At 47.2% G+C, this 13,509-nt stretch overlaps 1 protein-coding gene across 1 annotated transcript in view; it reads right to left on the minus strand.

Moving 5' to 3' along the window:
* The window catches only part of PITPNC1 (phosphatidylinositol transfer protein cytoplasmic 1), a 280,286-nt gene extending 270,490 nt beyond the window's left edge, over positions 1 to 9,796 (minus strand). Inside the window, exon 1 of the mRNA XM_066386509.1 lies at positions 8,814 to 9,796. Within this exon, the coding sequence (XP_066242606.1) occupies positions 8,814 to 8,861 (48 nt within the window). The 5' untranslated portion in view covers positions 8,862 to 9,796. The remainder of the gene's footprint in view (positions 1 to 8,813) is intronic.
* Between the last annotated feature and the right edge of the window lie 3,713 nt (positions 9,797 to 13,509).

Here is a 13,509-nt window from a genome sequence, read left to right on the forward strand (position 1 = left end):
ATCAAATTACATTTGTTTGGCAATCTTACTTCTCTCGGTGATTCATTCTCTGAAAGAAACAACACCCTAAAGATCATCAGACATAATTTTAGAGGAATTAAAGGATGATGAGGTTCTTTTCTTTGTTGAAGAACAACAGAAATTCGAGGTCATGCTTCACCCAAACGTTAAAAAGAAAAGAGGCTCTGGCTGGTTGGCTCAGTGTTAGAGCATCAGCCTGGCGTGCAGAAGTCCCGGGTTCGATTCCCGGCCAGGGCACACAGGAGAAGTGCCCATCTGCTTCTCTACCCCTCCCCCTCTCTCTCTCTTCCCCTCCTGCAGCTGAGGCTCCATTGGAGCAAAAGTTGGCCCGGGAGCTGAGGATGGCCCCATGGCCTCTGCCTCAGGCGCTAGAGTGGCTCCGACGCCCCAGATGGGTAGAGCATCGCCCCCTGGTGAGCATGCCGGGTGGATCCTGGTTAGGAGCATGTGGGAGTCTGTCTGACTGCCTCCCCATTTCCAACTTCAGAAAAATACAAAAAAAAAAAAGGAAAAGAAAGAAACGTGAAGAGTCATTAAATAAATTTGATGAAGAACTTACATTAGCTACCTGTTTAGGTATGTGAGTCGACTTCCACTGAAGTCTAAAAAGGAGTTTTTAAGAGCAGGCCCTTTTTGTCAGAGTGCTGGGAAATGAACGAATGAGTCACTTTAATACTTGATGTCAAAACCTTGGTGAACTCTGGCTTTTGTGTTTCTAAATCAACAAAGAGCCCTGCATAATGTTGCACAGGCAGTCAGCCAGGAAGTTGTAGGTGACCCTAGACTCCCTCTGTCACGGGTACAGCCAACAGCCAAGACAGTGTGTCCTGTGCAGCAGGGCTCCCTTCTAGTGATCTGCCAACCTGGGCGATTTTCCTGGACTGAGTCTATTAAGACATAGTTTAAATAGCTAGTTAGCCTCCTTAAAAAAAAAAAAAAATCCAGCCTGACCAGGCGGCGCAGTGGATAGAGCATCGGACTGGGATGCAGAGGACCCAGGTTCGAGACCTCGAGGTTGCCAGCCCTAGCGCGGGCTCATCTGGCTTGAGCAAAGCTCACCAGCTTGGACCCAAGGTCACTGGCTCGAGCAAGGGGTTACTCGGTCTGCTGAAGGTCCACGGTCAAGGCACATATGAGAAAGCAATCAATGAACAACCAAGGTGTTACAACACGCAACGAAAAACTAATGATTGATGCTTCTCATCTCTCTGTTCCTGTCTGTCTGTCCCTGTCTATCCCTCTCTCTGACTTTGTCTCTGTAAAAAAAAAATTAAAAAATTAAAAAATTAAAATTAAAAAAAATCCATGATAGGAGGTCTTAAGGCAGAGGACTCAGGCCCCTGCAGACCCAGCTGCTCCCCTGGAACATGTATTCTAGGATTCATTCTGCTAGCACGTTACTTCCCATTCGATAAGCATTGAAAACAGAGAAATGCACGTGGAGCCACAGCCAGGAAGGTTACCAGGTACCATTCTTGCACAACGGCCACCAGCCTCTGTCCCATTGTCAGTGGGCCTGGGAGGGGCTCCTGAGGATTGTGAAATCTATCGATGAGGGTCCCCAATATACTAAAACCATGCATTTGGCCTGAGGGCAAGTATTCAAGCTGTGATTATTTTTTTCCCCTTAAGTATGAAGCTCTGACCTAAATTATGGTCATGCTGACTCAAATCTGGCAGATATTCCCCCATACACACTGCTGCGGAAGAGAACAACCTCCCTTAAAAAGCTAAATTCAGGCTTGACCAAGTTGTAGCACCGTGGATAGAGCATTGACCTGGAACAATGAGAACCCAGGTTCAAAACCCCGAGATCATCAGCTTGAGCATGGGATCACAGACATGACCCCAGGTCACTGGCTTGAAGCCCATGTTGCTGGCTTGGACCCAAGGTCACACTGGCTTAGCTGGAGCTCCACAGTCAAGGCACATATGAGAAGCAATCGATGAACAACTAAGGTGCCATAACTATGAATTGATGCTTTTCATCTCTCTCCCTTCCTATCTGTCCCTTTCTCTCTCTCTCCAAAAAAAATAAATAAATAAAACAAAAGCTAAATTCAAGACAACCAGAGCCATCTCATTGAGGACAGGGACCATAATTTTTCAGTGTGCTCATAATTCAAATTCAAGCACTTCCTCATCAATGGCCCTCTCTCCCTCTCTCTGAACATAGTCTATTCTGCTGGGAAAAAATCCACAGGCATCTCTATTTTAAAAAGCAAACAGCTTTACTGAGATGTATTTAATATCCCAACTGAATGGTTTTTAATATATTTACAGAGAGTTGTGCAACCATCACAATAACCTATTCTATAATGGCAATGAAACTCCTCCAATGGCCTGTGGACCGTAAGCTCTAGGATGACAAACAAGTAAACAAATAAATAAAGTACTGCTTATGATAAATTTCTGCAGGAAAAAAAGAAGTGCAAAGATAAAGAACAATAGGGGAAGACTATTCCAGGAGTAGTCACGAACGATGTCTATGAGGAGCTGACATTTCCACTTATACGCCCCCAAGTTTTCTATAAACTTCCACGTTTTAACACATGACAGCAGCAGGGGCTGGGGACCCTGTGAGGGCTCAGCTGCAGGGCCATCACACTGCACTATTCCCACTGGGTTTCACGCAAACCGTGGCCCTGCAGGTGTGCACTTCTGTGATTCCATCTGTTTGTATGAACTGTTGACAAGTTTCTGTAAGTGGGAGGATGTGTGGTCTGAAAAGTCAGGCTTCCAAACATTTTCCAGATATAATTTGTTTTTCAGTTTTAATACTTATAACACACTTGGAATTTATCTGCCATGTGGCCTACAAAAATATCTCCACTGGGGAATACCACAAAATTCCTGACTTCAAGCATGAGACAGGGCGGCCAGGCAGTTGGCAGCCTGCAGTCTGAAGTTCTCTTTTTCCTCTCCCCGTGGGCTGAACTTGCTCAGATGTGGAAAACCTTCCTGATTTCTCGCGCAAATCAGCTGAGCTTTGTATCTGTCTTTTTCTCTGAACAGAGACAGAAGTGTTTGCTGGTTTTCAAAAAAGGTTTTCAGAGTTACTTGACATACAGACCTCCAGGCAACAGAAAGCAGGTCAAAGCCCATTCAGGCCAGGCAGAACACCTATGCCCTCACTCAAGTGGCTAAGGCAATGAACCTCAACGAACTTTGCCAGTAGTCACCGCCCCTGAAAAACACGTTTACTGCCTTTCACTGTGCACACACTACTACATTTAAAACAACTTTGTGAACCCTATCCTCTACACACACACACACACACACACACTTTCCTAATTGACACTGTGGGGCCAGAGGAAGACCTTATAGAGGTTGAATGTTGAAAATATGTTTCGTAAAAACTGCTTTCTTAAAAACAGTGTTCTCCAGTCACCTGAAATTGAAAGCCTTCCTGAAAAGAAGATAACTTGCCTTTCTCTGAATATCAGTAATACTCAGACAGGGTTTCTAAGTTGATTTTTAAAAGCTTTAGGGACTCACACGTTGCCTTGGTAAATGAAAACCAAAAGTTAATTACCACCCTCTTTTAAGTAGGGTTTTGATAATAACAGTATGCATTTTCTCAAGGCCCAGAATCTGTTTTGTGTGAAGGACATTCACAGCCAACTCACAGGGAAAACGCAGTGCCCTTCATAAAGCAAGTCAACTTCACTGGCCGTCCAGGAGGGTGGCAGCTGCTCCCTGTTGTCTGATCCATTAGTGGTGAAAGGTTTGCACTTACCCATTAACCTGCCCCTCTCCCCAGGAACCCTTCACGACCAAAAGGAGCTTTGCAAGATGGCTGGGCAGAGCGGGGAACATCGTTCCTGGCTGTGGAGCTAGCAAGGAGCTACTGCGATGGCCCAGAAATCACCCCCATGACCCTGGCATTGGTTCCTCCAAACCAGGCTACTGCGGGACATTCAAAAGGGGCAGAGTCACAGTAGTGTTCATTTTTTTTTTGTTGTTTTTTGTTTTATCTTGTTATCTTCTTTTGTTTTTTAGTGTTTTTTTTGTTTTTCTTTTTTTGTGTGTCTGCTTTCTTCTTTTTTTTAAATTAATATTGCTCATTCTTAAAAAACATTTTCAAAATTATGATTGGATGAATCTTGGAGAAGGTCTACGAGATTAATCCCAGGAGCCGTTATACTCAGGGGTATCACTTTGTACAAAAAATAAACTGTTGCCTGACCTGTGGTGGCACAGTGAATAAAATGTCAACTTGGAACAGAGGCTGCTCCTGGTCAAGATACATATAAGAAGCAACTACTATGAATTGATGATTCCCCCTTCTTTCCCCTCTTTCTCTCTAAAGTTAAAAAAAAAACAACTGTCAAAGCCAATACCAAACTTAAAATCTCTTAAAAAGTTTCTGCCCTTGCCTGACCTGTGGTGGCGTCGCGGACAGAGCGTCAACCTGGAGTGCTGAGGTCGCTAGTTCGAAACCCTGGGCTTGCCTGGTCAAGGCACGTACAACAAGCAATCACTGAAGAATTAAAGTGAAGCAACTGTGAGTTGATACTTCTCATTCCCTCCCACCCCTGTCTTCTCTCTGTAAAGTCAATAAATAAAATCTTTTAAAAAACAAAAAAGATTCTTCCCCACTTTGTCCACAAAAATCATTTGAAACAGAGAATGAGAGGCACTGAGGAGCATTTTGGCACCTCCATTTAGGTCACTGCAGAGATGGCACCACCCCGATCCCAAATCTGTTCTCAGAAATGTGTGCAAGAAAAGTCACTGGGGACTCAGGGAGGCTCGATAAAGTGCACTGGCTCCCTGCCAAGGCACAGAACAAAATAATATTCTGTATTAAAGAAAGTTGTTTTTCTTTTCTCCCTTCCTCTTTCTTCTTTTCTTTGAAGGGAGAAGAGTGTTTCTATCTTTTATTGTGCACCAAATCCCTAAAGGCCACAAAAAAAATCCCTAAAAGTACACACATTAATCTTAATGCAGTCAGAACAGAAACTGTTAAACACTAAAGCAAGCAATGAAAACAAAAGGAGTCCTGCCTTAGATGTATTAGTATGTGCTTGGCTCTAGGAAAATGCTTACCTTGCTGCTAAGTACCTTGTCAGGGAGGGGTGATCATCAGACTGTGCCCCAAGGAGTCATGAAGATGATGTTTGGGATTGGGATGCTGGAGCCAGTGGCAGCACCAAGGAATGTCTTAGGAAGGGAGGGGTCTTGAACTCCACCATAATCTACAAGGAGCTGCACATCCAAAGCCACCACAAATAAGCATACAATCTAAGTAACCAACTTCAAATAGAGGCCCCCCTGGCCACCCCTCCAGTCAGCTGACTACCCCCTAAATATACTATACAAGGTCAAAGTCTCTAACCCACCTTCAACTACAGATCTGCATATCATGCTTAGGGATAATATTTCCTTCCAACAAGGAAGCTGGAGGGGGGGGGGGGAGTGGGAGAACCCCTATCCTGCAGTAAAACAGCTTTGTACTAAAAATCAGAACACCTTGGTTCTGGCCTAGATCCTGCCCTTAGCTAGAGATGGGTGACTAACTGAACCTTCTGCAACTTTCTTCTTCTCCTCCACAAAGTGAAGTGGCTTAACTACAGATCACTCTAAATAGCCCTTCCAAGTCTCAAACTCCAGAATCTGCATCACCAAATATTTCAAATGAAGGCAATGATAACTATCTGTTTATGATTAACTATCAGCCCTTAGGGCCCTTGACTGAGCAGAGCTTTCCAACGGGTTTATGTGTAGTTCAAGAGACAACAACGTTGAACATAAATGAGGAGAAATTTTTTAAATTAAAATTAATCCATGGAGGCCCTGGCCAGTTAGCTCAGTTGGTTAAGAGCATCATCTGGAAACAACAAGGTTGCGGGTTCGATCCTTGGTCAGGGCACACATGAGAAGCAACCAATGAATGCTTCCCTTCCCCGTTCCCCTCCTCTCTCTCTTTCTCTCTCTGTGGAAGGAAGGAAGGAAGAAAGGAAGGAAGGAAGGAAGGAAGGAAGGAAGGAAGGAAGGAAGGAAGGAAGGAAGGAAGGAAGGAAGGAAGGAAAGGAGGGAGGGAGGGAGGGAGGGAGGGAGGAAGGAAGGGATTTTTCATTTCTCATAATTCTTTATTCTGAAATTAATGTCTAAAACAGAACACACACCAACACTCTGTCTAGACTGTAGTTCAGCTTTCTTTTCTTTATCTTCTAAAGCTGATCCTTCCTGGAACTAGGGAACATCTTACAAGCTAAAATAGGGCTAGAGAAATAGTAGAAACAGTACTCTCTGAAACAGTTCAAGAGATCTTTAATTTCTCACTTAGCTGGTAGTGCTGACTTTATCTGTTTTCAAGGAATGTGTTTTGCTTTTCTGGAGTAAGTACTCGTGACATGCAAAGAGCAGAATAAGGGGGAAAAAGAATGGTTTTTACCACGGCTCTGGTTCTGGCTTGGCTATTAACTAGTTGTGTGGCCTAGTGTACATTACTTAATCGTCCTTGAATGTCGTTTACTTATCTGCAGAAAGTAGATAATAACACACCAGTGCTCCTTACACTCCCCTCCGCAAGGAGTTAAATGGGATAAGGGTGGGGGGGGGGGAAGAGTACAGACACGGTGTTGGTTCTTTCATTGACTTTGAGACAAGACATTTGCCCCATTTTTTAAAAATATGGATACTGCTACTAATTAACTGTGGTGGTTAAACAGAAATAAGTTCCAGAACTTCTATAAGTCCATGAATTGTGCCTAAAGCAAATCAAGAGTTAAAAGTTAGGATTCCAAAGTCTACCTAAATTGATGGTAATGGTCTTCTTTGAGGACCCTGTTAAGGTGCTTCCCAATTTTCGATGTTCAGGTTGGTAGGGAGTAATGCAAAGGGGTATCATGGTCATTGTGGGTTTACTGCCAGTCAGACTCTGGGGTCTAACCTCCGGCAAGCTGGGCTGGCCTCTCCACCCATCATCTGATTTGGTGCACCTGAATCCTTCCAGTTAGAAACCTCTATCAATCTAAAATGTCCCCCTGCTTCTCTGACCAAGTAGAAAACTATTTCAGAATATGACCTTAAAGAAACTGAATCATGCTTTAGTCCAAATGAATTATACATTAACTTATAATTTGCAGGTAGTAGAGAAGATTCCAGAACTGGTTGTTTTCTTGACCATCTCCTGAATTTTGGAGGTATTTCATGCAGGATTAACACGACCCCTAGATTTCAAATTCCTATCAATAAATGAAGTCATCAGGAGGAGATTGGGGAGAGGTAAACACACCTGCAAGCTAAATACTTCAGCTCAGTGGGAAGATCCAGTTAATACTCCAGTTAACCAGTTTCATTCATTTGCCTCTCTCACTCTCCAGAGAGCTGTGTGTTGCTTCACCACTTTATTCACACGGTGGGGATGCAGCCCTGAAAACTGCCTCCCCACATGGCCTCCATACTTCATGATCTGGCACAAATGCTATCATCTCAAATACCAACAAATGGCAGGCATCTTTCGGTTGGTCATTTGGGCGGGGCTGATCTCCCTCTGGCAGACAGCGGGGATGCGTATGTGTAAACTCAGGACTACTTTGATCTTGTCCTGCATTGTATGTGGGTCTTGCCTTAACACTTGCTCCAGAGGAAAACGAAGACAGTCCCTTGGGAGCACAGCCACGTTCTTGGCTTTTTCTTTTTCTTTCCCAAAGCACTTGGCCCTGTCCACAAAGTAATGGCTCAATAACACCTGATAGATTAAGAGTACTGTAATAAACATAAATGCGGTTGAGGTCGATTTCGTTTGTGTTGCCACACCAAACTACACTAGTGAGTTTCAAATTGCCTTCATTGGCTTCACACTCCCACACAGTCCCTGGACAAGCGCTAAGCAATTGTGAAATCACCAAAAATGTCGGGAGCAGAGAGGAAATAAAGGGAAGCCGGGGCCTGAATGATCCTCCCTGAGTCATCATATCCTGAATGATGTAGCTTGGTGCCTCGGCGGAATGGGACCTGAGCAACTCGTGGAGAACGACCCCCGCCGCTCGCCAGCACTGTCGAGACGGGACCCCAAAGACTGACCCGCACCCATGTGCTTGAGCGCCCTCCTGTGGCCGCGCCGCAACCCCCATCGCGCGCGGCTCGCCCGCAGACCTCGGCTCCCCGCGGCTTAAGAAAAGAAAGACGCATAAAGTTTCCCAGCTAGGCGGTTTGCGAAAGGTCGAAGCCAAGTCCGGGAGCCTGCAAACGAGGGCGTGGCGGGAGTGACGCCGGGGCTGGGGGCCACCGCACGAGGTCCGGGTCCAGGCGGACCCCCTCAAATGCTCCAGGAGTCCTCCGGCAGGGTTAGGGGCCTCCAGATCCCGAGAGCGAAGGGCATCTTCGCTCCCCGTATCCGGACCTTACAGTGGGGAGCGGGAGGAGAGCCTGGGCCCACGCCAGGACGGGATGACCCTCCCCGGACTCCCCCACACCCAGCTATCCGCGCGCGCGTGGGGCCTTTGAGGTTGCTTTATTCCTTTTCTTAATTGGAGGGGGGCGCACCGGCTTCACTTGGCGCATTTTGATTCCCAGGATTCTGGGTGCCCCGAAGGGGCCCACCTGGAGTCCACTGCCCCACCCAAAGGCCACCTTCCCCTGCTGGGGTGACAAGTGCAAACTGCAATTCCCCTTTCTCCCTCCCCTCCACCCTTCTGGATTAGACGGTAACGTTCCACCAGGTTTCCCTGCCGTCCGTCGTGGGCTCGCCGGCTGGGAGGAGGCGGCGGGGGACGTGCCGCCCCGGGGCGAGGGTCAGAGGGGCCGGGAGCGAGAGAGGCCGGACCCGGCGCGGCGCCTACCTCTTCCACGGTGAGCGGCATGCAGATCCGGTACTCTTTCAGCAGCATGGTCCTGCCGGCCGTGGACCCCTCGGGGCGGGAAGCGGGGGACGCCCCCCGGAACAAAGCTGCAGCCCTGGCGCAGGGCAGGGATCCCGAAGCCCTGCGGTCGGAGCCAGCGGGAGAAACAGCCCGGCAGTGAGCTCAGCTCCGGGCTTCCTCCTCTCCGCCCGAGAGCATGTCAAGGTCTAGGTCCGGCTGTTCGCAGCTCCCCCGCCTCCTTCCTCGCCGAGGTCGGTCCTCCCGGAACGCGGCGTTGCAAAGTCAGGGAGGGAGGGCGGGAGCCCCGCTGGAAACCGCTCTGATCTGCAGCCCCAGGCGGTAGGAGCGGCCGTCAGATCAGGGCATGCCCGGTGGCAGGCGAGGGAGGAAAAAAAGAGAGATCCCCCCAAATTAAAACCAATGCACAAAAGTCACCAGCTCGATCCGCTTCTGAAACCAGACATGAACCCGGAGACCCCCCTTCGGCCGGTGTGCCCAACGCTAATTTACCAGGAACACATCGCAGCCGGAGATGCTGACTTTCCAGACAAAGGCTCGATAGGCTCCTCTCCCCGGGCGGTAAACAAGATCTCCTGCTCTTTTTAGGGCCGGTCCCCGAGGCGCTCCAGAGCTCACTAGGGCAGAAAAGGGAAGCCGCTACGGCCGGGCTTTGCAGAGCTGGGGCCCCGGGTCGCTCCAACCTAGGCTCGCGCTGCGAGGGGCGGGCGAGAGCAACCTGGCGCCTTCCGCGCGTGTCTCCTGCTCCGAGTCCCTCGGCTCTCCGAGAGCCGTGCGTGCCCGCAGTTTGCAGCCACCCAGTCGGGGCCGAGAGCCCGCGCGGAGCTGCAGTGTGCCTCGGGCCCGGGAGGCGCGTGCGGGCGGAGCCAGCGCCAGCGAGGCTGACATCAGCCGCGGCCGGGCGGGGAGCCCCATCCGGCCAATGGGGAAATGGCAAAGAATGTGGAGGATTTAAACAAAACAGCATGTCTCTGCCGGGCTGCTGCCAGACAGCCAGGCTGCCCCGGGGCCAGCACAGCCGGCCCTGGAGAACATCGGACAAGGGGGCTTCCCGAGACTCCTTTGCTCTCTGACTCTGTTCTCCACTGGGCCCTGAGCACCACAGCGCTCCGTCCAGCCACGCTGGGAAGCCTCTTGTTCCAATGAACAGAAGTGCTCCTTGACCTTTGGCAAAAATCTTCACAAATACCCACCACCAATGTTTTCACTTCGGTCCAGTAAGCAAGTCCAGCGCTGGAGAGGCCGTGGGATTTGGTTTCAGAAAAGGAATTCTGGAAAACTGAGGAGTGCAACAGTGTGAAAAAAAAGTGAAGTACAAACACAAAGACACACAAGTAGAGAAAAGGTGATAGGGACACAGCCTTTTTACTCTCCTGGCCGGGCTCTGCAGTCTGACTGCTGGCTTCTTCACAGTGCAGCAAGAAGAGGTTTTCGTGTCAGCACTCCTAAGTTCAAAAAGTCACAGTAAAATGTCAATGAAAATGCCTGGAGTGTTGGTATTTCGTCCATATTAAACAGATCCCTCATTTTAACCACAAGAGGCACATTCTTCAGTTACTCAGGAAGCTGCATGTAACTGCTGAAGTCTGTTTTTCATTTGTCTGGTATTTTTAAGCTTGTTTTTCTCAAAAGTTGCTGGATGAAAAATGCATCAGTTGCCACTATGCAGAATAACCTGTGTCATCTTTTCTCTGAAAAATATTCATGTTCTAAAGTCCCACAGCTACTCACAGAGCTTGGATGGTCATACAGATGGCCTCAATATCCTAGTATTTTAAATTATGATTAATAAATACTTATCCAGGATAACTATGGCGGGCAGTGGCAAAAATCCAGATGGATGGAGAGAATTTATAGCTGTGTGAACATCATGCAAAGCTTGATAGAAAAATGACACCCTCTATCCAACTTATATTTTCGTAAAAGTGCATTTCTAGATCAGTGTTTCCCAGAGTTGGCTCAGAAACATTCACAGCAGCTAATTAAGGCTAAACCCAATTCCTCGAGGTGGAAATTCTAAATCTGACACTGTAGTGTTGAATAATCACACATTGAAAAAGCCTGTGATACAGAAAGAAGCTCAGACTGTTTTACTTTTTTTCTACTTCTTACTTGAAAAGAAGTGGAGTGACTTCGCTAATACTCTTCCCAGAGGCAGCAAGGGAATGAATGTACCTGCCAGCCACAAACACGTGCACACAGAACATCCGACATCAGAATATGTAGATATATTCCTGGTTTCCTGGACGGTTCCTGGCATTGATTCTGTAAGTGTTTTACTGATGAGTATTATGGTTTTCTGAATTTTCAAAACTGCAAAGCAGCATGTCTGTGCACCTCTTCTTCCCTCTTGTAAGATGACTGCTCCACTGAACTCTTCCATTTCACTCTACCCATCTGCATGCCTGGTCACATTAATCTTGCTCAAGCACAGCTTTAATCCTGCAACCTTTTAGTGATTCTCCATGGCCTATTGAGCAAATGCAAATTCCTTGACAGGAGGATCAAGGTTTTGAATCTACCTTTCCCACAGAGCCAGTAGACCTGCCCCGAGACAAATCTGTTGGCTGGAGAGGCCTCCACTTTGCCTTGACTTTTCTGCTCCTGCCATTGCCGTCACAGAGAATCTCTCCCTACCCAACCCCACCTCCATCACCCAGATACCATTTTTCAGCTGGGCATTGACAATCTGTTTTTGGAAAGAGAATGGCAGCATGTTGGATCAGTTAGGGCAGAACACCAGAGGCAGATTTTTATATTATCAATACTATAATACTGTAGTACACAGAGGGGAAGGGCCTGAAATAGCGAATGAAGAAAAGAGAATGAATTTAAAAGATTTGTAAAGGTCTTGGGGATGGACTGGTTTTCTCTACAACAATGCATGGGGGAGGGGAGGGCAAAGGGAGAACTTATTCATTCATAATTCATTCACAGAAAGGGAGGAGACCGCCATCTACTGGTCACACACATTTTAACAAATGTTTTTAAGTCACTAAAGTCAGCAAGTCTGGCAAAAATTGTATCTTTCCTTTCAACCAGTGGAGTCCCGGCATTTAAATTATGCCTTGAAGGTGTTGCTATCATTACTGTGGATGATATAATGTTGCATTAACAACTTATAACCTACTGCTACTGATGATCACATATTAAAAAATGGAGGCAGACACAAAGGGCAAAAAAGAGGAAAAGTAAAGTTACCAGTGAATACCAATGACCAAAAGAAAAGAATATTAGCCTATGCTAATGTCTGTGACAGCTTTTATTCTCAGATGAGGGACAACCTATGAAGGCAAGGGTTCTGAAAAAATATGGAAGAAATTGCACATCAAAATCAATCATCAGGCCCTGGCCGGTTGGCTCAGCGGTAGAGCGTCGGCCTGGCGTGCGGGGGACCCGGGCTCGATTCCCGGCCAGGGCACATAGGAGAAGCGCCCATTTGCTTCTCCACCCCCCCCTCCTTCCTCTCTGTCTCTCTCTTCCCCTCCCGCAGCCAAGGCTCCATTGGAGCAAAGATGGCCCGGGTGCTGGGGATGGCTCCTTGGCCTCTGCCCCAGGCGCTAGAGTGGCTCTGGTTGAGGCAGAGCTACGCCCCAGAGGGGCAGAGCATCGCCCCCTGGTGGGCAGAGCGTCGCCCCTGGTGGGTGTGCCAGGTGGATCCCGGTCGGGCGCATGCGGGAGTCTGTCTGACTGTCTCTCCCCGTTTCCAGCTTCAGAAAAATACAAAAAAAAAAAATCAATCATCATAGGAGCTTTTTCAACTTGTTGATGCACCCCTCCCATTGAAACCTCTTCTCAGTTCGTGTGAAAAAGAAAAACTGTAAGGTCTCTAAGTAGCATCTAAAAGAAGAGTGAACCAGCAGTCTTTGTAACTATTCAAATCATGTTTTATTCCTAGCATACCCCTGGTACTTCTCAAGTAAAATATATGGTTCTTCCTGTTTCCTCTTTCCCAGTCACTGTATCTAAGGTCTGTGGGTCCATCAGGGCCCTACACAGAGCCATTCTAGATAACTCTTTACCTTTCTAGACAACCCAAAACACACGTATTTGAACTATTTATTTTGATTCTTGTGTGTATGCAAGGGTGGCCTTTATATATAAAATGTCACTACACCTGTTTTCCAACTCTCCAACATGATGGTAAGCTTCCAGAGGAGATGGACCATGTCCTATTTGTGTCATCTAGAAAATGTAACTGGGTGTGAGGGACATTGTAGGTACTCAATGAAGGTCTATTACATGTATGCACATATTAGTTTAGGGTTCTCAACCTCAACAAAATTGACATTTGGTGCCAGATAATTCTTTGTTGTGGAGGTCACTGTATGATTTTCAACAGCAACCTACTAAATATGTAGCAACTCCCCCCCCCCATGCCACCCATCACACACACATATACATGACCAAATACAGTACTGGGTATGGAGGGGGAACTCCTGCAATGGAGAACCACAGTATTAGTGTAACACTCATTAATCTCATCTAAACGTTTAGCTACTCCAAGAAGCAGCTTTTGGAGAGACTGACTTTCAGCTTTCAACTCGTCAAAATCAGGGTTTAAGGGACTTGGCTGGTTGGCTCAATGGTAGAGCATCAGTCTCCATGTGGATATCCCAGGTTTGATTCCTGGTCAGAGCACACAAAAGCAACCATC

This window comes from Saccopteryx leptura, chromosome 5, assembly GCF_036850995.1.
Source record: "Saccopteryx leptura isolate mSacLep1 chromosome 5, mSacLep1_pri_phased_curated, whole genome shotgun sequence".
Lineage (NCBI taxonomy): Eukaryota > Metazoa > Chordata > Mammalia > Chiroptera > Emballonuridae > Saccopteryx > Saccopteryx leptura.